The sequence below is a fragment of the Molothrus ater genome, chromosome 8 (assembly GCF_012460135.2).
Source record: "Molothrus ater isolate BHLD 08-10-18 breed brown headed cowbird chromosome 8, BPBGC_Mater_1.1, whole genome shotgun sequence".
Lineage (NCBI taxonomy): Eukaryota > Metazoa > Chordata > Aves > Passeriformes > Icteridae > Molothrus > Molothrus ater.
Genome location: NC_050485.2, coordinates 12,540,723 through 12,568,570, shown reverse-complemented (window position 1 = coordinate 12,568,570; position 27,848 = coordinate 12,540,723). Strand labels below are relative to the sequence as shown.

The 27,848-nt window shown below is 39.2% G+C and overlaps 1 protein-coding gene across 7 annotated transcripts in view; it reads right to left on the bottom strand.

The window, feature by feature from the left end:
- The window catches only part of ZMIZ1 (zinc finger MIZ-type containing 1), a 337,609-nt gene that overhangs the window by 122,315 nt on the left and 187,446 nt on the right, over positions 1-27,848 (bottom strand). For all 7 annotated transcript variants that reach the window (XM_054515536.1, XM_036385261.2, XM_036385264.2 and 4 more), the window contains exons 5-6: positions 17,374-17,487; positions 4,444-4,549 (exon numbers count right to left, since the gene is read on the bottom strand). In XM_054515536.1, coding sequence (XP_054371511.1) covers positions 4,444-4,549; positions 17,374-17,487 — 220 coding nt within the window. The remainder of the gene's footprint in view (positions 1-4,443; positions 4,550-17,373; positions 17,488-27,848) is intronic.

Genomic DNA, 27,848 nt, shown 5'->3' with positions numbered 1-27,848 from the left:
CCCTCTTATATCACAGCTTCAGTACAATCACTGAAGGTAAAGAAATAAAAACCCCATAATACAGAGTCCACAAATACTATGAAGTTTTAGTGCATACTTCATATAAAATCAAGATTACTAAGTAATACTGCTCTTGAAAAGTGAAATCAGAAGCACACCAAGCACAGCCTAAGGGGTTGAAAGCAAAGTGATATCAAAAAAGGTTGCTATTTCTGCTATCAAACAGCCAACATTTGGCTGCCCATCCAAGCTATCACAGCATTTGTTTGCTGTAGCTGCTCAGTGCCTGCTAAAGTACCTTTTCTGCACAGTTCTGCCCTCAGGCTTCTTCCTTCCTCTCTCTCTTTACAGAGATAGTGAACACTGTCCTTTTCTGACAAAGCTCCCTGTATGATCTCATCCTGTCGTCCCCTTGTCTGGCCTCAGCTTGGCCTCCTGACAAAAGCAAAATTAGAAAAGTAGCTACAAGAGCCATGAAGTTCAGTAGCTCGATAAAGTATCTTAAAAAAAAAAACAACTCAGAACAGAAAATTGTTCTCTCTCTTTCTCTTCCAGCCCCCCTATTTTTTTAAATAAACACTTTAACTGCTGAACTCTATTTGAACAGTTAAAATAAAGCTACCAAATGACTTAAAATCTTCTACAGGAAGGACAAAAGCATCAGATATGCTGAGAAAATGTCCAAGCAAACACTGTTCAGAGAGAAGGGCTTCGGGTTTAAGGAAGAAAAGCCTGAATACATAAACACCTATGCACTCACATACTAAGAGCAACTCAGTCAGGTTACTGCAGTCTGCAAGCAAATGAGCAGGCAGCCAACCTGCTGGGCCATTCCCCATAGGTGTCACAACAAGGCAAAGGAATTTGCAGTGGAAGGTCTGGGGAGCAGCTGTCACCAAAAGAGACACATATATTTTTAAAGGCTTAGTCATTTGTCTTCAGGGTGGGAAATGCTGTGTTTGACCTCCTGCTGAGGCTGCTGCCCTGTTGCAGCAGCACAGGCTAGAAGAATAAAAGGCAGCAACTATTATTTCAGGTACAAACACCAGAAAGCAGAGACAAAAGACACAGTCATTAAATCGTCATTTCTATTTAAAAACACACATGGCAACTTATTACTACTTTTCATGCTGCATGAACCTGCCCCCTAGGCATTCCCCAGAACAATTTGTATTAGCTAATTGCTAACTATCTCAATGACCAAGTAAAGCAACACCAAAAAGTACATCAAACACTGTCTTGGCAACACCAAACAATCCTGGATGGGAGAAGCCAAAGAGCTGACAGCTCTTGGTCAGGTGCCCTGCCCTTCCCCAGCTGAGGCTGTGCCACCTGAAAGCTGCCCCACCCAGCTGCAGCCTCCTATCCCTCCCTGCCTCCCCCCATGTCTGCCTGGACTCTGATCTGCACCTCCCTTCCAGCTTAGCAGGGAGCCACCACCAGAACAACTCAAACCAGCTGGGATGAAACAGCGTGAGGACATTTCCAAGAACCAAGGGCTGGTTTTCCCACAGAGTTGAGCCAATTTGGCAGCTGGATGCTCTGCCCTCCAGCCTCAGGCTCCAGCCCACTTCCATCAGGGATAAGCGAGATCCCCAGGCACTGCCATGGGGACCCTGACTCTCCTGGGGCCCCGCAGAGATACAGCTCAGGGAGCAGGTCAAACAGGAAAGAAGCCATGCCAGCAAAAGCTCTTCTGCCAGAGAGCTCCCTGAGCAAGCTTAAGGTGGGAATCCTGGGGAACAGGAGCAGGATAGTGGTTGCACTGGGTCAGGCATCTGTGCAAACCAGCAGACCTGAGGGACACTGGGCTGCAGGGCTCCACCTGCTCCACACAGCAGAGCTGCAAAGGCTGCCAGCCACCACCTCCAGGCCCCCAGCCTGCAGGACATCAGTCAACAAGCCTTGTCCCCAGCTGTAAGGAGGTACTAACAGTGGATGGCCCTTGAAAGGATTTGGTGCAATTATTTTCCCCGATGCTCACCTACTCAAATATGTTTTAATTAGAAAGTCTTTTTTTCTCCTAGCATTTAAGAATGTCAGACACTAAACAACATCTATTAAAAATGTTTCCAGACGATCCCATTGGCAGTTTTAAATTCATACTTGAAGGAATGAATGCAAACCATTGTAAATTCCTCTTAAGCCTAGAGGAAGGGAAAAACAAATTCTTATTCATTAAAATTAATGCCATTTGATATCTACATCAGGGATTTTTGCAGGAATGTGACTGGAAGAAGTGTTGAAGGTGTCTTTCATTAGATGCAAAAGAAAACAGAAGGAATTTCTCAAAACAACCTGCAAGCATCCCTGACAACAACTTAAGCAAGTCACAAAAAGCAGTTTTCAATGAAGCACACTCTCTACAAGAAAAGCAAAGGACAATCTCAACATTTTTACAAAAACTGAATGAAGGAGCAGAGCTGTATGAGAAATCAGCAAATACTAACGCACTCTGATGTGGAAAATAACCCTTTAAAACAAGTCTGTATGTTCTGAAATGACCTCACATTTGTAATCCCAGTCTGTCAATCTTTCAAAGTTGCCTATTGAAGGATGTACCTCTCAGGAGCCCTATGTGAATGTGACATCCTTAGAGTAGGGGCTATATGTGACATTTCACAAAATATCTTATGGTATGCCCCAAAATATGAGTATTTAACACAGATAGTAAGAGCACAAAATGCACAGTGTAGATGGGCATGATGAAACCCCAGGAAGACCTGGTGAAACAACTGTACAAACAGTAAAACCAAAGTAATTGTGAAACCAAATATTCAAGATAATTGAAAATAAATTAATTCAATATACAAGAGAAATAGGAAGCAAAGAAAAGGACTGAGAAGGGTTTTAGAATATATCAAGTGAAGAGCATGTGATTTACCAGCTTTCCCAGTATTCTGTCAATTAAAAAGGGAAAGAGTGAACTCTGTATAGAGTGCTAAGTTAAAAAGAAACCTCACATGTTCCTCAAAAAAAGTAATTACTGGTAGAAATCAAACACATTGGGTTTTTCTAGATCACAATGACTGACCAGCAGCTTTCAAGACTACTCCCTCAGTGAGCCCTAAAGGAAAAGAACTGCAACATCTGACTCTCAACCTCACCTCCTCTAACACACTGATGGAGAGACACATCAGGAAGAATTAGTAAGAGAGGGGGAAGAGCTATATTTTTAAAGAAAATTTAATGCTGTCATAGCTGGAAATCCTTCTTTGATAAGCTTTAAAAAAAAAAAAAAAAGCCAAACAACCAATAAGAGATGTGATAGCTAACTAATGGATAAACTCAATAGGAAGTCTGAAAAAAGAGACATTGTGCTTGGTCAACAGAACGTTTTATCCTCCACACAGTTTTCCTGGATGAAAATCAGACAGCTTATTCAACATTTAGTAAGATTAATGGTTCCTTCACATACAAAAAAATAAAACAGTAAGTCCAGTGAATATGCTTTGATGTGAAAGCCACTTTTGCATGAGGAACTGCTTAGAACACTTAGGACAAAAGATAGCCATGTTTGGGGCTGATAAAAACTGAAAAGGAACACGAAAAGAAATATTAACACCCAATCAGTTGGGTAAAAGTCACTGTTTTGGAAGAAGGTAACCTTTTCTGATGTTCCAAAATGGGGACTGCATACCAGTTTAGTACTAAGCAGAAAAGTTATCCACGCTCAGTCTGGAATGGAACAATTATCTTCCTGTTTTCCAAGCCAGTGAACATTATGCTGACATTCATCAGCTAAGAAAAGGAGAACCAGAATTAAATGCTCCAGTTAAATCGAACATGTGAGAAGAAGAAAGACGCTTAAGTGCATTTTCTACATCTCTTAAAGGAGCAATGGTAATACATCATGATCAAATATTGCTATTTGATCAGAGACCTGTAACAGATTATTGCTGTAAAATACTGGGAAAATGGCTACTTGTTACTACAACACTAGAATTACTACCTACTCTTGGCTCAAAATTGTAATTCTAAGGACTAGATGTTCAAGAAGCCATGGTACTTATTTGCACAGGCACATGAAGTCAAGGAGTACAAGTTTTGCAATAGATACACCAGGGAGTGCAGAATGGATATGAAAGATTTAGAGGTTGCCACATGACAGAAAATCAATGGTTTACGAAGACGGAGGGGTCTGAGTATGTTCATTCCCACCATGAAATTACTAAACATCTGTGCTTCTGGAAGCAGCATTTCATCCATGAGATCAAATAGGGCAACAAACAGCACTAGCTGGGGAAAATATAAATTTCAAAGTCACGTATCCTCAGAAGAGCATGCCACTGAAATGCTAAAAGCAACAGAACCATAACCACCAAATAAGTGTTTGCTTTTGGTTTTGTTTTTTTACAGAACGCAAGACAGTCGCAGGTAGCATTTTTTACAGAATATGATTATCTGAGAATCAACAATACATCAAAAAAAAGCTTTTCCTACCAGCTGATTTTGGAGTGAATTTGTCCCTGTTGGCTGCACATACTGCCAGTAGCCTGTATCCAAGATCCAAGTCGAATCCTTGCTGAGCTGCCACTCGACTAACCACCTGCAGAGGGAAAAAGAGAAAGCTTCATTAAGGGTTACTTGAGCTCTTGACAAAGTGACATTAACCTGCTTATCAGCACTGATGTTTGACATCTGAACCTGCTGCAAGAGCACAGCACAAACATGGTACGAGGCAGTGCTCCCCAGTAGTTTCCAACACAAGCACAATGAACTGAACACAGGAGTATTCTGGTGATCCAATTATTTGACCACCTGTCAGAAGAAAGGCCTCATAGTTCCATAAAAATTGGACAGACAAAAGCCAGAAGAACTAACGGAAGAGCAATGTATGTAAAGATTGTACAGAATACACCTTACTGTATTTGAGATGTGAGGATGAGAAATCCTCAGTCTCTCCCTCTGTTGTGCAGTTCCTGGCCCTTTTCCCAAGGGCAGTGCTCAGGTCCTTTAGGTTAAAATGCCCGCTCCACACTGCTGGGCAGGGCTGTCCTACACTGTGCTCAGTGTCACAGTTGCTGCATTTCAACAATACTGCATTGGGAAGCACGTTTACCACAGTTTTAGAATGAACAGGCCTGTGCAAGAAGCATTTGCCATTAAATTAGGGTAAGACTGTTGTTGCCGTTGACTGATCTAGAAGAACTAGCAAAACCAGGCAAATTGAAGACTGTAGTCAAGGATGAAAAGCAGTCAACTGTTTCCTCCAAGCCAGCAACCCAGCTATCAGCCAAGAACGTATCCTCTTAAAATCTGCACAGCACAAACACAATCCCACAGTCATTCTGCCAAATGATGCTAAAGTTATACACAGCACAGCTTTTCTATTGCCTTCCAGTGGCACATGATGACTTCAGACTCAGAGGCACAGATAAAACAGATTATTCTTTGCATTAAAACAATGAAGGAACTGGGAACTGCACAAGAACAGAGCACCATTTCCTGAGGCAAAAGAAAGTCCCTATCTTTAACAGCTTACAGTACAAGAAAAGATCTTTCTCCCACCCTTTCTTCATCTGAAAGCTTCTTTCTTAATGAATGACACTGCAATTATGTGTGTCCAGGACTGAAAAAAGCAACAGTAGGGAAGAGAGTGAAGAACTAATGCATGTGATAAGTTACAAACGTTTTCCTATACTTTTTCCAATATATCCACTTTTCCTAATTAACAATTAAGAACCAAATTTATTTCTTAAAAAAGAATTAACATGAATGAAGTTCCCAGGTAGATTTTTTTGTCTGTTGCTCTTATTAATTTAAAAATTAGGCATTCATAAGACTTAATCTGTGGGAGTGTTCCCTCCCTAAATTTAACCTTTCCAACCTCAAAACTGAGAAGAGAGCTTCAGGGAAAAGAAATGAAAATTGACGATGATGAGTAGAGTAATACACACCTTTACAACTACAGCTTTTAGATAGAAAAGTAAAAAGGAATAAAGTAAAAGAAATAATGCAATTTTTTTTATATAAACAAAAAAACATTTCCAATTTGGTAGTTCAGCCTTTAATCCTTTACACTTACAAGTCCAGTTGTTAGCATCCTGGCTAAGACTCTAGGTCCAAACTTGCAAAATTAAGAAAAAAGTAAACCTAATAATAATAATTTTTAAAAATCGATAAAAACCCACTCACCATTAAAAACAGAAAAACAAGAAGAGAATATGATATGTCATATTTCATGCAAAAATAGCAATAGGAGTGAAGACTGGTGGGCTGCCATGAGATCTGGAAAACACTTACATACTTGGAAATCTGTTTCCCTTTTCTACTTCCAGTATCACTGTACTTCAGCCACCCAAAAGTAGATATCTGGGGAGGGGGGGGATGATGAGAAGAAAACAGACAAAAAGCTCTTCTGATAAACCCAAAACCACACCTTGCAAAAGGCTCCTGAGAACAATGTCTCATTAATGTACAAACATTATTTCAACTCCTTGAGCTGTCATGTATTCTCCCATCACAGAGGAACACATTTCTGAGTGCCAATCAGGTCTGTAAAACAATGGAGAAAGGTCCCTCCCATTCTCTGTTTTGAAACAGCGTATAATCATTAAACCATTTATTTTGAAGCTGGAGAAAGGCAGATACCCCTGGTCATCAGTGAGCACACAGCAACTCAGAAATGCATTGGCTGCTTATATTCTTGATTTGTTTTAATACATGAAGCTACAAATCCTGAGACTGTCCTAGCAAGAGGCCAAATCACTACTCTCAACTGACATCTTGCTAACTCAGGAAACAGAGAGAACTGTAAAACCCACAAAAGCCAAGTTCTGCTTGCCCTGTCTTCACTGAACACACTGCAAAGCCTTGGTCAGTGCCGTCCTAACCACAGGCTCACAGCTAACTTTCTATTCTCCCACATCACATCAGTTTCCTTTTCTTCATTTCCCCTGCCAGAGGAGCAGTGCCATGAAGCTCACAGGGGTGGAAAGCAGAGATTTCCAGAGTGTGCAGCCCAAGGCTGAACACACCCTGATGGGCACAGCCCAGCCTGGCAGCTCCCATCTCGTGTGGCAAATACCACACAGAGGACTGAGCATGAGAAGGCAGAATCTGAACTTGACAGTGTGCAGAGGTCAGCCAGTCAAACTGTTACTTATTTCTTCATGCCAAGTGTGAGGGAAAACAAATTGGAAATTTGTTTTAGCAAAAAAAACCCCAAAAAACTAAAAAAACAGTAACGTAACTTTGAAAGAAAGTGCTTCCGCTGACAAACTGCACAAAAAGTCCCTTCTTTCTCTCAAAAGAAACTTAATAGAAAGCAGATATTTCTAATAAAATTTCTGTTTTACCTAGAGTAATTTTCCATCTACAGTTTTCTTGTATGTCCTCCATTAAATGCAGGAAGAGGGTCTGTTAAACAAACTGGTGGACTTGTGCTCAAGAGGGCTTTCTCTGGTCCCTTTTGCCTCAGCTTGCTCAACATGAATAGGGCAGTACACATCTATTTCCTTTACAGGGATTGGTTAGGTCATCTATGGTAAGTCCTAACAGCATTGCAGAATGAACTCATTGTTGAACACATGGTGCCAGCTGCATCTTGTCTGAATTTTTTAACAAGGCTTACAAATATTTGCATTGACTGTATTTCAAATTTTTCTTTCAACTGTGACAGGTCAAAGACTTTTATTTCAAAATTAAGGTCAATGGAACAAATCATAGATTCTTCTCCCAAGACCTGGTTTCAGGTTGTCTACAATTTAAGTCAGACATTGCTCACTTGGTATTTGTCAAACTTTCCTCTGTATGCAAGGGACCCCCTGGCTTTTTAAACAGACACTGAGAATTCTCAGAAACAAGATGACAAATGCATCATAGGAGCATGATCCACAAAACACAAAGAAATAGCTACAAGACATTTGGTAAGTTTAATATATTCAGGTCAGCAGATCCTGATGAAATTTACCTTTGAGTGCCTCAAAGGAATTTACCTGGACAAACAGTGTAACTGCTAATGATTATCTTCAGAAATTCATTCAAGACAGAGAGCTTGGAGATATAGCAAATCTGGTTTTAGGATTGTAAAAGGTGACTCTCAGGAAGTACATATATCCAGAGAGACAACAAAAACAGATATTAAAGTGCTAGGTGAGCAATACAGAACATCATCATGAATACATCAGCACCATGCAATTTCCTTCTTTGACAAGTTCCAATATCTTAACTCTAATGTCTTTTGACATTGTCTTATGTAACACTATTGTAACAAAGGAATATGCCCAGATGACAGAAGTATATATTTCACTCAGATTATTAGTTACTAGTCCTTTGTCAAATCATAACTTGTGCTTGTTACAGGTAATTTCTACGTATTTAGTCCTGACTTGGACAATGACAGAGTAAACTGCAAAACCTCTAGGTGGTTTTGCAGGCAAAAGAGTCTGCAAACACTTAACAAGAGAGGGTAAGAGTTTAAAATTACCATTATAACCAGGAAAAATGTTGCAAAAATGAGACCAAAGACACACATGAAACACTACAGATTGGGAAGAAAGTAAAATTAAATGCCTAAATAGAAAATTAGGAACAGACATTCATCTTTTAGTGTATGTGTGACTCACTGGGAAAATGTTTGAAGTATTAAAAATCATCAGGCACTGGAAAGACCTACCTATCATTCTCTGGCTTTTGGAGGGTAAGGGGATTTATAGTAGACCAGACTGTATCTGTATCACATCCTGGCTTGGAGAAAAAGAGTAGACAGCATGCTCCCTTAGGTCTGTCCCAAGCCAAACCTCAGTGATTCCAGACACCTGCTGCCTACTGGAGCCATCCAGCTCAGTCTGAACCCTGTCCCAGGAATTCTAGCACATTTGAAACCTCCCGTGATTTCAGTCTTACTGAGGTAGCAGTGCAGATCAGATGGGATCTAGGCAACAATTTCAATAATCCATTAAATGTTATGGCTAAGGGATTATGATACCATTTGCAAACATACTCTTTCTCAAACTACAAATTCAAACCCAGCAAATCAGCAAAAATTCAGACAGCATGTAGCTGGTACCATGTGTTCAACCATGACTTCATTCTGCAATGCTGTAAGAACTTATCTGAATTGACCTACCCATACATAACATAGCATTCCATTGAAAAGTGGTGCATTAAAGAAAAAAACAACAGGCATACAGACACAGTTCCCAGTATCACAACCATAAATTGAGATCATCATCCTTTAGCATGGGTGAGAGAGGTGCTTGGCCAGCTCAAGATTTGACACCTAATATTTCTCTATGTTATTTTACAATAACATTCCAGACAGCTAGACTTTATAAAAGCTAGCCTATTTCCTAAACACACTTGCAACACCTAGTTTTATTTAAATTTTGATAGGGCACTAACAGCTATTTTAAGCTGTTTTTAAGGGAATATATACCCTATCTGCAAACAAACATTATTAGAACATCAACTGCCAGTAAGAAAATCTGATCACTTCAAACCTCTGAAATCTTTAATCTGAATAATTCAGATAAACAGCTTTCAAAAAGGAGACATTGCATTCACTGTCTGTGACTCAGCTCTGCAGAGATCCAGATGTCTGAACTCTCAGGGTCATTGACAGTGAGGAGAAAATGATGAGAGTGAGGTTTTAATTACATGAAAAGCAGACAAATATGGCTACCAGCATATTTTCTTTGCTGAATTTACCTTCACTATTTCTCCCCCCCCCCCCCCCCCCCGCACCTCCCTTCTCCTTTTGCAAGGCTAAGGAGCTTCAGTCCCTGCCCTGCTTGTCATCACCCCACGAAGTACTGGAACAATGTGGCTCTCAACCTAACAGCCCTGTTAATCAAGAGAGCTACACGACTGCTTATTTCTAAACTCCCTTCCCATTATGTTGCACTTTCAATGAAACTCTTAACTAGCAGCAGTCAAGAGCACTCCCCCCTGCTGGCATCAGAATGAATTTTACCAATTCAATTTGCTGGTTGCTCAAAACTAAAAATGCCAGCTGATTGCTAGTTCAGACGGCTCCGTGTTCAGCCACTTGTGCATACTTGAAATTATCTGAATGCAGTTTGAAGACTACAGCAGAAATTTTGTAATTAGAATTCTGCAATGTAGATGGTAATTTTTCCCCCTCAGTAACACACAAAGATCAGATAAACAGGAAGCAAATTGAGGAATTTTGCAACATGAATAGTGATCTGCCTCAAACAGGAAAAAAAAAAAAAGGAGGTAGGAAAAGGAGGAAGAAATCTGTGATCTGAAGTCCTGATCTGATGAGACTCTTACACTCCAGTTGCAGAAGGGCTGCCTCAACAATAGAGACAATCAAAGCAAGTCAGGGAAGTTATATATATCATTAAATAGTTTCTTGCCTTTGATGCTTGACAACAGACATTAAGTAGGTTCTGCAAATGTAAGAGACTTTACAGAGTCCTTGTATTCAAATTAAGAGTTTTCTTAAAAATTATTTCCTACTCTATAAGGTGGATAAAGGCCATATTTTCAAAGCAAAACAAGCCAGTATGCCTGCCATGTACTTTGTGAGGCTTCCTGCAATGGTGACATAAATCATGCAGAATAAGGGTGTCTCCTCCTTTACATCCTCTTCCTCTCTGCTTCTCTCCAACAACCACAAACATCGAAGAGAAGGTCACTATACTCACCCCTCTCCACTGAAAATTGTCCCAGAGGAAATGAGGCAGGGATTGTGCTGTAATTAAACCAGCTGATCACTGGGTCACTGCAGTACTGCTGCCACCTGAGTCCTGGCACACTCTGAACAGTGATTTGCATCAAACACACACTGCTCATACAGACAGAGTGACAAGGGAATTCCAGAAACACTTGACTTTGGAGAGCAGGACATCTCAATGAGTTTCAGATAACCCATGACAAGACTAACAAAGTTCAGGTAAAAAGGGCTTTAGGAGAGCACGAAGTGAAAGGACAAGCAGTAACACTGAGTTATTTGGTAGTGCTCAGAGCTGCTGGGAAGCAGAGTGTTCCGTGCCTGCTGGCTGTACCCTGGCAGTACAGCACGTACACGGCCCTGGAGTGCTGTGCTGCTCTGCAAACACAAAGCTCTGTGTTCAACAGATGCCTGGAGAGCATGATGGGAGCAGAATTTCTTCCACGTGAACTTTTTGCTCTGGAAGTCTTGGATACAAAGAGTAAATGTAACATTTCTAGGGCTCTCGTGGGCAGCTGCAACCTCCCCTTTTCTGGGTATAGATATGCTGAACCAACTCTTCCACCTAATTAATCACATTCAAATCCTGATCCGATTAGAAATCTGATTTTTGGAATGTCACAGGTTGATTTTTGATTATGTACCTTTCTGCATGAAACAGAATGAATCCAGGCAAGCATTAGCTGCATTTGCAGTCTGAGGCATCCTGTTATAGAAACCTCACATTATTCAGATATGCCATTCTTTGGTTGGTTTTTTTGTTTTTGTTTGTTCTTTTTTTTTAAACATGTATGTCTTTTTTTTTAACCAATTATGCTATTCATACCATATCAGACTTTATAAGATTTCTGTATTACGAAACTGAGAGCAGTTAAGGTTTTTTTCTTCTTAAAATGATCTAAAATAAACTCAACAACCTCAATTCCAGGATTTTCTGAAGAGAAATGCAATTCAAAAGATTACTGTACTATTGTATTGGTATCACTGAGACATGAACTTTTAGCAGATACTTCCATCAGTTTATCATTGATGCTTGTTATTTCAGCAACTCTTATCTGCAGTACAGAGATGTAGTCAGAACTATAAGCAGAACAAAAAATTTAAATGAAATCCATAACCTTTCGATGAAGTACAGCTAGGACTACAGCTTTGTGGTTTGTTTTAATTTAAAGAGAAATATTTCTATCACAACACACAGGTAAGTTTCTCACATCTGAAGACTGAGGCAGACCCAGTATTTGGAGAGGAAAATCTAGAACATTAAGATTTGGGGGGGAAGGCATTTTTAATTACTATTTCAATTACTATTTTGGCATAGTTTTTTGTGGACAATCTAGGGTAGGAAGTCTTTGCATCGCTTGGATGTAAAGAGACACTCAGATCCCAGCCACAGTGGTTAGAGACAAAGCTTTCACCACAGAAGCTCTCTTACATTCACTGATTTACCAGGAGCCAGCTCAGGTAAGCACATCCTGCTTACCTAAATTCCTCCTACTGTTCAAAACCATTGTAGTGATGGATTTTAATTTCTCAGATGAAGCCCCTAGCTACAGCCACAGAGTAACTGCACACAGCTTGGCCTCTCTCACTCTTTTATTTCTTGGTCGGACTCACTGAAGAGCCCTACAGAATGATAAACTTGGTGCCTTGTAAAGCTGAAGCACAGCAAGAGAACAAGGCAGTGCCTTTATGGTCCTTTGTTGAAGACAAGTCTGTAAATCTGTCAATTTTGCTCTCAGCTGTCTCCTCATTTCCATTTTTGCTGCAGCACCAACACAAACATTACCCAAAGCCTTCACTAAGATCATTTGCACATTAAACTGCTTGGCAAGAGCAGACCATGCGATGAGACTACACTGCACCTGAGAAGGGGCAGAAATGAACAAAGCAGCCTGGGCCAAATGCTGAATCAAAGTTATTTGTATTGCAGTCTACTTTGAAGCATTCTTTCCTGAGAAGCTTTTGACCAATATTTTGCTTTTGTCTCCCATATACAGAGATATAATTCAATTACTGTGTAACTTTTTGCTCAATGTTACTGTTAAACATGACTTCTACTATCCACATGGATTGGGAAATGGTTAGGAGAAAAGTTAACCTCTGAGTGATTAAAGTACTTGTATTTCTTTGCTTGGACAGGTATCTGATTTGGCCAAAATAGGTTTATTTTTTTCAACTGCAGTGTAGTAAGTGAAGGTGTTTATTTCAGAAGACTGTAAGGTAATTGCATATACAGTACATTTTTAGAGAATTAAATTCTTAAATGTATCAAGACTATCAGCCTTGCCATAATATATTCTAGTACTAGAGTAAGAAATTTTTTCAATCCTAATAAAAACACAGCTATGCCTGGTTTGTAGAAGTAGTATTATATACACAAGAATACCATATCCATTGCCATTTCAATAATTTATAGACTCAATGAGTTCAATTATAATTCAGTTTCTGGCCTACAGACTGTCTATTTGATTTGAAAATAACTACTGTTGAAAAAGAACACCTAGCTTTTCTTGGCAAGTAACAAGAAATTTTATTGTCTCTGAGAAAGATCAAAATTTGTTTGCATGAGCTCTGTAAAAGCTGTTTAAGGGAACCTTTCCACAGCCTGTAGCTTGCAAGAAATAAAACAGATTCAAAGCTTGCCCCTTTATCCCTGACTTATTATTTATCTGTTGAAATGAGTATTCTTATAAATTTTTATTCTCCACTCACTGGAGTGATTTTGTGTAATGGATAAGCACAAAAAGTTAAGCTCTAGAATTAGTGTCTGTCAGAACTGTGTGAACACAGCAACACAATGCACTTGCATCACATTTTGGTAAGAAGAGGCACAGTTTTTGGTGCTTAGTTAATGAAAAAATATTTTCTATTTATGGCACAAGTAATTGGTTTATCTATGTATCCTTTTCTATTTGACTGTTTGCTGCACAGAAATACCCCAATTTTGTCCATAGGCCTTGACAGCATTAGCCTACTTTCTTCATCACAAAAAGAAATTATTTAAACTCTAAATGAGTAATCATTTAAAGTATCTGTTATGTGAAGTATTTGACTACTGAAATGAAGTTTACATACTTTATTAGGTATCTCTCTGGCAAAATTTACCTGTTGTATCAAACCTTGAGTTTCTTCTAGAGATAAGAAAACCATTCCTATTACATTGCACACAATGTCACTGGAGCCCACAGTAGCAAATGTAACTTCAGAGTTATGAAGTACTGTTTATGTGCAAAAACTATCTACTGCAAATAGCCAGTACGTATAATGTGCACAGATTATACAAAAACAAAAAACCACCAAGGAAAGACAAACACTAGACGTGTTATACATGTTGTTCAACAATTGCTGTCTAGTGAACTCATGCAATTTTTCAGTCATCAAGATTTCTCTAAGCGCTGGTATTACAATTTAAGAAAACCCTCTACAACAGCCTATTCTATATATTCTATATATTATTATCAAAAGCAGTAATTCCATAAATGAAGCTGAAAGCTCCTCTGCTATTGACAAGGCAGAATATTTCTAAGATCATTCTTCTGCATCTATTCTAAGACAGGCAACAGGAATACAAAAGGTTATGCAGTTACCAGACATTATTGACAGTCCCAACACAAGACAGTGTGTCAGGTAAACAGAACTACTTCTAAGAACCACTTCTTAAAGCCTTATTTCAAAGTGTGAGCATATCTGTCCTTTATTAATTGGATTAAATCTAATTGGTTAATTTCTGTAAAAGATTATACATAGGACTTACATGATGCAAAGGATCTGTTATACCTATGATACCCATTTGTGCTGATCTGTGATAACCTATTCAGCTGGCTATTCTTACCACAACAGATCGGTTCTTCTGCTCTGTCATCACATCTGATGCATTTCAACTCTGCAGTGTGTGAATGACTGTTTGCACATTCCTGAGAGAGCCTGCCTTTCTGCATTCATGACATCCTCATAAGTTTCAGTTTGGATTAGTATATGTCATGTTACCACTCGTAGGACATGATCATTTCATATCCCTTGATGGTTCCAGAACAGCTTAGCATACCACTTTTTCCCTGGTCAGAGAGTTAATGGAACAGAATGTCATAAAAATAACAAAAATCATTCTCAATACTACAGAGGGGGAAGCTTTATGAGCGAGCAAGCATTTTTAGTATTTGTAAAATTTCCAAATTAAATGTCTTCAAGAACCACACAGCTCAAATGTTGCAATGATGGTAGAGATCACTTGCTTTAAAAAAGTATATTCAAAAATACGGAAATTTTAAGGGAATTTAACTTTGAAGGTCATTTTAAAGGCTAGCAAAATAAAACAGTAATCCTGTTTCAGTGATTGAATACTTTCATACTCATTTTTCATTTTTCTTTTAGCATAATCCTCACAAAGAAGTAAGAACTGGTAAACCTTATCAGCATTAAGAAAAATAGGCTTCTGATAGTACAGAACATGAAGCTATGCAATCTGATGTTAAATCTACTCATGATATTCCATTATTTCAGCTACCTTTGACTTATTTGCAACTTTCTGAATAATTTCTCTGAAAACAGACTGAAGTTCTATCACATTTATTAAAAGTACACAAACCCCTTTTCCTGTAAGGAAACAAAAAGCCTAAAAATCCATGTCTGCTAAATTATGAATCAGAACATATTAATTAGAAAGAAATTATGTATGAGTAAGCTTAAATAGAAAAAACATAGATATAAGGACAAAAAAAAATTAAAAGAAGAGACCTTGCCCACTGTACTGTTAATGTATGAAGAAGATAAAGGAAGTACAAACCTCTTGGGATACAACCATGCTCTTAAGTCTCTTTAATGGGAAGCAGGAAGAGGAAGAGGGATGTACACAACAAGAAATTAAAGAATATCTTTCTTAGAGGGATTTTAAAATTAAGAACAAGAAACATATTCATTGCAGTTTATAGGCATTCTGCAAACCCTGTGTATTTATCAAACACAGCACAAGCCACCTGGTTAAGTTCCTGTGTTATTTCCTTGTCAGGAATGTAATGAAATTACAACATGTGATAAAGATGCTGCTGCCAGTCAGTCCTACACTGCAGAGAGTTCTCTCCCACAACAAGCTTGGGAAAGGGGGCATGCCACCCTGTTCAGATTTCAGGGAGAAGTATGAAGCAAAGTAATACATGTGGCTCAAATATTAACAGTACTTAGATGATAAGATTGGTTTCTTTCTTCATTCTTGACAGGAGAAAAACAGTATTTTCATTTCAACACACTGAAAACCACGTATTGTGTTTTACCTCACCAGTTTTCATGGAACATTTCCTGCCCACTTTCTCTACACTGTGAGGAGAATGAATCACTGGCAGTCAGACCTTATTTTGACCCTTCACTTGGGCAGGGCTGAAGATCTGCTCATGTAGAAAGAAAAGATTTAAACAGCAAGAAAGTTGCAGGTCAGACTCACAATGTTCTAGCAGGGGCTGCAGAGAAATACTGTGCACAGATTGCCTAGCTATACCTGAGGTGAATGTCTCCTTTCCCAAAAGCTACCCTGAAAACTGCTAGGAAAGTTTTTAAAAAGCATAAATAAAATATACTTATGGTCACATTCGACATTATGTGCATTTTCTCATAACTGATGCTACTGATAACTTTTACTTCAAACAGAATTGTTAAATATTCTGTCTTTGGACTTTATCATTTTTAACTTCCTTTATTTTATTTTTTCTCTGACTGGAAGATTATATGCATCTCCTATTATAACTGGATTTATTCGAACTTTCTGACATACGCATCTGAGGGATGCTATACACTGGAGCACACTAAGATGGAGCCATTCCTTAACATTTGGATTTCAGGCAACTGAATTTCAGTCTTAATGTCTGTTTCATGTATACCAGCTACACATTGCATGAAAGTAATCCATGCACTTCCGCCTCACAACAAATAAAATTACAGTCTCTTCATTAATAATTTCAGAATTTCTGTTTCTTTTGTGACTATTTGTTTAGATCATCCTGCTTGACAAATTGCAGTGAGACTTTTAATCCTTCTGCTCAGTCAGAATTTAATTAACCTAAAGTCTTAACTCTGCATAACAGTTCTGGACTGCTGCTGCTGGAAAACAAAAGTTTCAAAACCAAAATGCACAGAAAAATATATATTTTAATGCATTATAATGAAGTTGCTTTAGGAACTACAGTGGTCTTAATGAAAAGTGAATGAAAAGGAAAGCACTGAAATCAATGGAATTGTTGGAATTAGCATGTCAAGATTAGACCTGCAGTCAATTCATGTAACAAAGTAAGCTGAACAGGCGTGGCAAAAACAGTGTTTAGCTGGAAACACAGCAAATTTAGAATAAAAGGCAAGCGGTCCTTCAGCCCTATGAAAAATGCCAAAGGAAAACAAGTACCTGGAAAGTTCATCACTCTGTAAGAACATGGCTCACTGAGCAATTTCAAACCATGAAATAACACTGTATGTGTATAACAAATAATCTAGCCTGCGCACTTGTAAGTAATCTAACTAAAAACGTTTAGCCCTCTTATGCTCCGACTTCTTATTATTGCATTTTGCTTCCTGTTAAGCAATGGAGTCAAATAAACAAGTCTTAGGGTCTGGCTTTATGTATTTGAGGTAAAATGACAAAAATTCCCTTAAAATGCAGATTCAGAAAATGAAGTTCCTCTGGCCACGAGAGAGCGAACAGAGTATAAAACAGAACTGGAGCCACTGTCACAGTAGGGTGGACATACCGTCAAACAGCCCATCAGGCTCTGCTCAAATGGTCTCTGGAAGGCTCTGGGGTCTCCACACCAGTCCAGGAGCTCTGTTGCTGCATTATGGAAGTTTGCTGGGTTCTGTAAGTGCTGGAAAGGGAAGGTAAAGCAACATGGTAAATAACATACACAAGGGCTGACATATTCCTTTCTACATCACATTATTATCAAGTCTGGCAACTAGGAACAGCGTGTAATTCAAAAGCAAGACTCAATTGCACAGTGAATGCAGAAAATCCTACTTCATTCTTATTAATACTTACACCATTCTCTGACATGACTTCATTAGTTAGAGACAAGCTATAGTTGAAATACCAGAGCTCCCCAAACTCTCTCTCCACAGCACCACCTCTCCCACCTGCAAATCATAGTGGATTCCACTTGGAAATCCAAATTGTCTGAGCCCAAATTAAGGGAACTTTTAGTCTCAGGTTCAATGTCATTAAAGTGTGTTTATGCCCCACTGTTGGGACATACCAGCACAGCACCTTCCAATAATCAAGATTTCAATCGTTGCTGCTGGCCAACGAGGCCAATGTGACAGACTCAGAAATGCCAGTGCCAGGGAGAAGCCCACTCACTATACCAATCCCTTCCAGGAACCTTGGCTTCTGCTGCTCGAGACATCATCATGAGCAATTAGGGTGATCAGCTTCAAGATCACGAAACACTGAGGGTTATCTCTTAACTGAAGATGCTTGCACATGCACAGAAGGCATGCAGACATTTCAGAGGGGAACCCTACCTCTCCTGAAGAGGGTGGTAGGATTTTCAAAGGGGGAAAAAAAAAACCTCATTTTGTTTTGAAATTTGCATGGACAATGGATTTTTTTTTCTTGACTATCACATTAATTTCTGCCTTTTTACTGAACAACAGGAAGTCCTGATTTTAGAGGCACTTAATAAACTTACCTAATACTATTGTTCACACTGTCATCCCTCACTGTCTACATGGCCAAAGTATTCCAAAATTTTAGCTGGAGGAGAGGGATGGCACAGAAAAGAAGGAATTTAATTTACAACAGTAATATTGTTACTAAATTCTCCAGTTCTGGTGATGGTAGATGTATCAGTGAAAACTCCAGAAACAACAAGAAAAGAGAGCATTTAGGAATTGTTGGGTTTTTTTAGGAAGTGGTTTTATAATTCTTGGAATTGCTGAGAAAAATATGAAAATGATATGAGTGTTTTATGTGGGAGGCACAAATCTCAGGGGCATAATTTTTAAAATATATCATTACTTTTAAATCAGTTGCATAATTTGGGAAAACATGACTGCTCATTTCTAAGCATCTGGATCAACTATAATGTTCACAACCTATTTTTTCTCCCTTCATCCCCTCATGCCTGAGTAGCTGCATATATTAACTTCACGACAAATGAAGGGAAAAAAAAATTCCTCCCATGGCAGGTTTTCAGGAGTTCCCAGTCTGTGAGCTTTTGGACCACGTTACATTAGATAATTCTTATTCAATGGATGCTCTTGGTCAGAGGCCTTGTTTTAACAAGGGATGACTGACATGCAGGGCATGGATTTTTAAAACAATAGCAGAATTTGAAAAAGCAGACAGGCATTGTGCAAAGTGGGTTTCTACCTCTGCTCTACCAACACGGATACAGCTCACATTACCAACCAGTGAGAGCTTTACCTAGGCTGCATTTCAGAATTAATCTCTGGCTGATCCTATAATTATTGGTGGAGGAGTCAAATGAATGTGTATATAGATGAAAGGCAAGAATCCAAGTGAGTACATGTAAGAAGCCATATTGTAAGGCTTCATGTAAAAAAAAAATCCCATGAACAGAGCCAGTAGTTTGGGTTATGAATCTTCCAAGTAAAAGGGAAAAGGATTCTTTTTTGAACTCTTCACTTAAACCACCAGAGAAGTGACTGCCTGACACCAAATCTCTCAGTGAATACAGCTCCTTCCACAGACCACTTTGATCTGCAGGGGAAACAGAAGTTGCTTGAAACCTCCATACAGCAGCATGTGTAAGCTCTGCTAATATCAAATACACTATTTCCAGAAGGCAAGAGAGGCACATGTGCTGATGAACAAAATACTGAATGCCTACTGTACTGATAGGACTTAGGTCACAGATCTCTCAGAAGGGAAAAAATAAACCAAACCAAAACCACAGAAACAACATAAAGAAAAATTCACTGAAATCTATGCAATTTTGTATGTGAAATAGTTCTTAGTAACTCTTCTCTCCTTGTGGGAAACGAAATGAATTGAGAGCCACTAATCAAAAGCCCAAGTAAGAGCTACATGATATTTATTCTCACCAGTGCTGCTGCTTGCCAGCGACACACATCTTCTGCTAAAGCTTACAGTGAAATTTCACCATGGAGAAACACACTAATACCTGAATGAGAACAATTTTTTTAGATATAGGCTAGCAGATAAAAAGCAGGGCACACCCTTATCCACATGCTTTATTTTCAGTGTAGCACCCCATAAGGGTAATTTGTACTTATTATAACACCACTGAAAAGCAGTATTTTTTTTTCCTAGATTAAAGTTTCAACATGTGTTAAACTTGCAATTGCTACGGCAGAAAAGGCTCCTTCTACTTGCCTGTACCAAGGTAGAGATGACCTCAATGACTTGGTTTTAACTTTTGTTCTGTAACCCTCCAGCAAGTTATTTCACTGCATTAGGACTCACCCCTGAAGGACACTAACAGAACCCACTTAAATCCAGAGGGGATACTGAAATCCTGACTTCCTAAATGCAACTGCCTCTCTGAAATTTGGGTAGAAACTCACTGGGCAAGATCAGCAATTCTGTTAGCTCCATCATAGACTAAAATCTCCAAACAAAACACAGGAAAAAGTCAGAATACCAGGGGTCCTGCCTCTATTTGAGTAGTTTACAGGATGAGATAAAAGCTGGTCTCGAGGACATTTCTTGCAATGTTGCACAGAATTCTGTCTGGGACATATTTCTCACAGCTTTCTGACTTTCTAAATAATTTTAAATTCAGGTTCTCCTCCAGTTTTTCTTTTACACATTCAAAGGCTAAGGCTACTTTTGTGGAAAACAAACAGAACATTCAGCATGAACCAAAGCATGAACGCAGGTGCAATTCCTTCCCTCAGTTACATAAGAAAACATTCCAAATGCCTGCTGTGATTTTTATTTATTGACAACTTAAACACTGTATGTGGAGCAAAAAGCTCCAGTGTCATTCACATCCTCACAACAAAAAGCCTGCCTGAGAAGAATTTTACATCTACCATACTCATCAAGCAGGAAATCAAGAGATATTCTCAGTTCTCAATCCAAGAACAGAAGTACAAAACAAAGCTTATGCCAGATCCATCCATCAGCTTTGTTGTGAAGCATTTTACATGCATGGCTCTATCCTCTTCAACTGAAATTATTGGCAGCATTTTGAAGAAGCAAGGCATATGTCTGAAGAGTCTTGTCTGAAACTGTGCTTCTTGTAAACAAGGGGAAAAAAATCCACCTCATTAGGAGCTGGTTTAGACAAACATGACAATGAACCAGATCTGGTTAAAACACATCTTGGTGTATCTTCAAAGCTGCTAGTGAAGGGCCACCTAACAGCACCATGCTTGCAAGCAATGATCTTTTCAGCAAGTGGAGAGGATTTGTATGAATAAAATCTGAAGCAAAAATGAACAAAGCCAATGAACTGAATGAAACAGTTATTTACCAGATTGCTTTAAGTATAATTTGCTTTTCAGAAGACTATTAGCAAAACATGACAATTTCTATAATTGAAAAAACTTCGAAGATTTTCAGTCTAATCATTTATAACACCTCAAATCTAATATTCTCTTAGCCTGAATAGAACAGAAATCACAGAAATACTTGATGCATGTGAGCGTATCATTATTGTGGGGATCACCAGGTGATGCTCTGAAGAGAGAGTCTGAGTCTCAGAGTCATATTTGATCTTGGAAGGGATCTCTTGCTCTTTGTAGCTACTCAATTAACAGTCTGGTGTAGGGGAATAAAGAGAACAGCAGAAGACTTTGCTATCCATTTTACTATCTCCAAAGAAGAGTGAACTGTACCAGCAAAGTCCTTTTCTGAGGACTGCTGACACTTGAGCTGGATTCCAGGGAAGATGGGAACATCTACTGCTGCTCGTGATCACCTCTGGTTTAAAACACTCTATTTACCTAAAGAACAGACCACCTTTGTAAATTTGTGTGGACATACTGGCAGAGGATGCAGGTCCAGTAGGACCCAAGTTCACAGATTCCACTGCAACTGTGTGTGTGCCCACTCCATGGTTTACTGCTCTGTCATCAATGACAGTGTTGAGAGTTACATACAACAGCTGACATGTGGCAATTTTTGGTCCCAATCTTTCAAAATACAGCCACCCATTGAAATTGTTACTCCCTTGCAATCAAACAGTGATCAGAAAGTCTTGATATACAATAAAAACTCTGCAATGGGCACAAAAATATAAGCTTCATTCCACATATGAGTTAAATTCCCTTTTGAGTTAAAAAGGCATATATAATTAAGACCTTATTTAGAAGGATACTAAAGGAAATTGAGTACTCTCTGGGTTGGTGGGTGAAAAGTGGATGAAAACCACTTCCTGCAACCCAAGATTCAATATGATTTTGGAGACTGAACCCAATTACCCACATTAAAACATGGCAATGATGATGGCCTTATCCTCTCTAAATATAAACTTTTCTACACTTGTGCACCTTAGACAGAACAGTCTAGTAAGCAATGCAAGAATATCAGTCAAAATTAAGAAGAATTACAGAGGTTTAATATTATCTCACATCAAGAAATGCTAACGTGATAGCAACGGTATGGAAAATGAATCATTTAAACATGAAATCCATATGTTCCTCTTTGCTGCTATAGAAAAAAAAAGTTGAAGTTCAATTTACAAATGACATATCTAGTGGAGGGTTTTTTCACTCTTTTCTGTGGAATACATCAGACTGAACACAGAGACCTAATTTGCCACAATTTAACCTATTCAAAATGAGATGTCATGCAGTAAGTTTTTGAGCAGCAAACTGCTTAACTATGCTAAACAAGTTACTGCATTTATTTACGTGATGTCGCAGCAAATTATGAAGGCTGACTCAAGTTGTGTGTTTGTTTTGCCGAGTTACGTCTGCTCTGTGTCTCACTCCTTGATTTAATTGAACTGCTGAAGATAATATAACTTATCACACAGACATTATGCCATGTTGTAGATTCTAGGTTAATTAACAGTAGCCTACAGTCACTGAATTTCTCACATGGTTAGCCACTTGGACCCTGTCTACTGTCTAGCTTCACTAATCAACGAGTCTGGGAATTTTACATCAGCGACACAAAACACTGGCAACACAGGGAGCTTTTCAGTGCACAGAAAAAGAGAGCACAGAGAGATGTAGGTAGCCTTTTCTTTGCTCTGAAATTAACCCTTTCCTACACACCATGTGGCAAGGCTGTACGCTTGGCAAACGTTCTGGTCCATCAGCTGGGGAGAGTGAATCCAGGAGGCAGCTGTTCTCCTGCAGGACAGAAAGTCTGGGCTGCTGTTCCACAAGCACTGAGGGCTGCCAGCCCTAGAAGGCTCCTGCCCCCATCTGCCTTCTCCTGCTTCTCCCCTTCACAGCACAGGAGGACACAGGCCTGCCTGCATGGTAAATTAGCCCCATTCTGCACTAGCCATCTGAGCTGCCCTGGCCCTCCAGGATGGCAGGCAGGGCAGGTCCTTGAACCTTAGCACTAGCAGGGGAGACAGCAGCAGTGTGAGCCACAGCAGGGGAGGCCTTCAGGAGCCCATGGGAATGGGCACGTGTTACAGCATGGCATTTTTCCATACCAACACTAGTCTGAAGCTGACCTAAATCCTAGGACACATTTTGTTGGTGATGCTTAGTCTTATGGCAGGTTGTCTCTGTGAGCTTCCTTGCCCAAACATGCACTGCCCAGCACTTTGAGTGCCTCAGACCACACTTGCTGTTCTGACTGTCATCTAACCTCCCAAATGCAGACTTTCAGTCACCACTCACAGTGAGATCCCCTATGTGACCACACAATCATTAGACCTGACTCAAAGAAAGTGGCAGCAAACAAAAGGTAGGGCTGGGAAGGTACCAGGACTCTGCTCTCAGCAGCAGCTTTGGATTAAACGCATGGTGGAACTTCTCCCAAAGGTGGTGCTGTATCATCAATGTAAGAGGATGACACAGTTAAGTTCACAGCATAAACACTTCTCCTGCCTCACAACACCCTCCTTTAAAAAAAAATACTTTCAATTATTTCAAGCCAGATAAATATTTTCAAGCCAGATAAATATTTTGTTATTAATATTCCTCATTATTCTACATAAACATAATGCATACAAAGAAAGGTTCCAAAAGGAAACACAGATTTTTAGTGTTCTGATATTGTACATATTTATTCTTGAGGTAATCCAGCTAAGTTTAGACAACAGGTTCATCTGTATGCTCTCAAAACTTTCCAAAAGGTCCAGAATTTCAACGTACATAAAACCCAGCACAAAGCCTATCTCTTCCAAACTATGAGGCCAGATACTCTGCATGACATAAATTTTGTATACATCTGAAATGCCTGTGAAACTCTCAAGTTCACATGACCTGCTTGCTATTTTCAGCTGCAAGCATGCAGATTTTCAAGTCTTTCTTGACAACAATGGAAATGAAAAGCTCATATGGTTGTAATTCTATTAATTTAATAACTGTAAACACAGCTATCAAAATTGATATATAAAAGTAAGTATACTCAAAATTATAAATGCAGAACCTATAATTCCTTTGGAGCTAAACTGATTGATAACGTGTGGTGAAGGAGCTGACCTGCTTCACTTGTGGTGATGGAGCTGACTCCATCAGTACTTTTCTAACTCTGGTGTTAGAAAAGAGTATGGTGTATCTCACTCTGACCCTTGAGCTGGAATTTGGTGGCCAGGTGCTTTGGCAGATTCTGCTGGGCAATTCAGACTATTTTTTGTCCATCTTAATGCTCATCCAGACATGTCTGCAGTCATGTGTAATGAAAATGCACTTATGTGCTGAAGAGGGGCAAATAGGGGAGTAGGGAAGAATGGGACCTGGAAGAGAAAGGGCAGAAAGAACAGGCAGAGGTTACATGCCCATCAACTGAAACAACTGGGAGCAGAACCACTGTGCTCCTGCTCGTGGGGCAAAGGGTGTTCAGCTCCCAGAGGACAACTAATCACCTCTCTTAGGACTGTAAATAGGATTCCTGGTCAGACACCCTTGACAGAGCATAACCACAGGGAGACAGAGCTGGTCTCTCTGTTACTCAGTGCACAGGTACACTGCTACCAGACCTGAATTTGATGGCTCACACAGTGCCATAAGACCTGCAAATCAGCAAGAGCCATTTGCTTTAATACATTCATGGAGCCTTTATTACTCCAAACCCTGAGTAAGCTCTGTGAATGAGCCCAACCATGAGCCTGTCTCCCCTCCTATGCAAAGGTCTCTGCTTCAGATCCCCATCCACCACTGGCTGCCAGAAAGCTCAGGTATGGAAACACAGGACAACACTACCCAAGAACACACTTTAAATGTAAAAAATGACATGACCTGAAATAGGTGGTTTCTCCATCTTTATTTTTTTACTGTCAACAGTGATTATGCACACCTTGCCCTATCCACAAGCAGCCGTACTCAGTAAATTAAAAACTCATCTGCAATCAATATTCAAAACAAATGGTCTTTTTCATGAGGATAGAGGGGAGCACTGAGCTCTTCACTGTCTTTTGGGAGTGTGATTTTTGTTTATCTGGATATGGGTATAGATAGTTCAATTCTCTACAGTCCTTTTCAATATCAAAGACTGTTTTATTTAGCAAAAAATTAAAAGGCTCAAGCTGTGCACTTTGCATTCAGATAATCCCCCCTCCCAATTTTGTGTTTGTGAGATTGAGAGATCCCTAATTAATAGAATTATCTTGCACTTACATGGCTCATTCCATCGGAGGCTTTATAAATATTTTATTAGGCTCACATTTTGAGAGGCACTAGATATACTAAGAGAGAGAGATTAAGACCATGTTAGCCATTCCTACTTATGAAAAACCAAACAAACAGAGTCACCTTTGCCCGCTTTGTCCATTGCAGCTTCTTTTTCAAAACTAAACAAATAGTGAGTAATGACCAGCACCTCTGTCAGATGTTTTAACATCAAGAAAATACTGTGCAAGATCACATGCTAAACAAATGACAAAAAGAAGAAATAAAAATATGAGCATCACTGAACTGAAAAAATCCCAAGCTGTTCAGTTATGAACTGTAAGGAAACAAAATCTATATTAATGCAGATTTTAATTGATGCTTCTCTCATACACTTTTAGTATAAAGTGTGTGTATAATTCAGTACTGATTGCAGAAAAGGTGAATGCCTGGTAATTGAGCAGCCCTGTTCTGCTGCCTGGATCTCCTGTACCATGAGTTTTGTGAGGATGATTGCACATCTAGATGCATGTGCTGGAGCAAAGGAAAGATACTGCAACCTTGGCTTGTCCATTAGTTTTACAGAAGTGTAAGGAATGGATTTAACATCTGATCCTCAAGAACTATACATAGAAGCCAGAAGAGCTGAAACAAGAATCATTCCTTAACTCTGCTGATCAGAACTGCAACATTGTCTTCGTAACTGCACTGTATTTATGATATACTTTGATAAAACTTTATGTTAATTAAGGGAACATGCAGCAAATTAAACTCCTTTAGTCACAACCTACTGTTCCACCCACCCTCCCCTGCTCATGAGGAAACTGTGACTTGGGGGCCCCTAAAGGCTGTGATCAGATCTGGCTGAAGATGGAAATGGGGCAGACTAATGGCAGTGTGTCTTCATGTTCATCTCCTGATTGCTGGTGCAGGCTTTGCACCTTCCTTACCCCCAAGATACTGCTATGATGTCAGCTGAGAGCAGTGGAAACAGTATGGTTTACAAAGATTCTACATAATCAGAGGGGTCAGAAGTATTTTTCCTTAAGCACTCCCAAACTGATTTTATGGGATAAAAGTCAAAAGACAAAGGAACAACTGTTTGCTCTTTCTCCAAGGCCATGCTCAGTCATGCAAAGCTCCAGTCTCTCTTTAGATTTGTAATTACAGCTCAACAGAATTATGAAATCAGTTTGCCTAACCAGTTCACTTGCTCTTCTTGGCAAGTGAAACAACCCATTTTCCATTAGTATCTCCCTATTACACCATGCCAGCATGAGATGTCTCTGTGTGACTACAGCAACAATCCTCAGGCTTCTTCAGCCTTAGCAGGCATTCCACTTCACTCCAGCAGGCATTGCAAGGATACAGGAGTTTCTTCTCAAATGCCCTTGTGATTTTCAGTCAGTAGTTTCAGTCCTAAATATCTCAACATATCAAGGAGTTAATTTTCTCTAAGCAGTGCCCATACTCTTTCTCTTAGAATACCACTGCACTATTAGAATAATGTTTCATGATTACAATAATAGTTACATAAATTGGTAATGGCTTTTATTGATAAAAATAGGCTTATTTGTTCTAGACTTGCTTACCTGCTGTAAGGTAAGAACATCTACTTTCATAATGTGTTTTAGCAGAAGATTAGGTGAAGGACTCAGGCAAAGTGGGGTGTCTACATAAATACTTCTGTGCTGTAAACCATTTCACAACTTTAGGTATATATCACCTCATGAAAAGTTTGGGTCAGTGGTTTTCTTTCATGCAGTTCTTACCTTACCAAGGTGTTTCAAGGACATTAAAGAAGTATTACATCACCCCTTTACTGGAAAATTATTGTCAATAGTGCCTTCTTTAAAAAGAAGTAACACCACCTAAAAGTATAAAATGAGTTGATGGCAAGGGGGGAAAAAAAGGCACCAATTCCTCTGATATATGTACTGAATTAAATTTTTAAAATTAATTAAAATAGACATATTTATTAATTTTCTAAATTTCAGATTAATAAATTCACTGATTTTGAAAAATATCTACTAGTCTTCAGTATATCCTGTTGAACAGCAGCACATTTGTTGGACATACTTTGTTTTGCAATTAATTTTTTTTACTCATTTGAGTAATTTACTTACATACAGAGCTTTTTATAGCACTTTTAATCAACTGATCTAATCTTTATTATTTTAATCTCTTAATCTATGCAGAGATAAAATCTCAAGGTGACTACTTAAAATGATGACTACAAAACTGCCACCACAGTGGAAGATGTAACATTCTCATGACCTCTTCTCACAGGTCCTACCAGCCAGTAAGGCATTACTGAGATATTTGCAAATCAAAAGGAAAAATGCTTCCCCAGACAGTTTTTCAATTACAAAACTGCCCACAGCACCTGCTGTGTGGCCTGCCCACGTACAATTTGTTACTGCAGAGAGGCAAGAAGGAGTGAAAAGACACCAGTGAAAAGACTTTTCCTTCAGGAGATGATGGCAGAGGCCTGCACAGC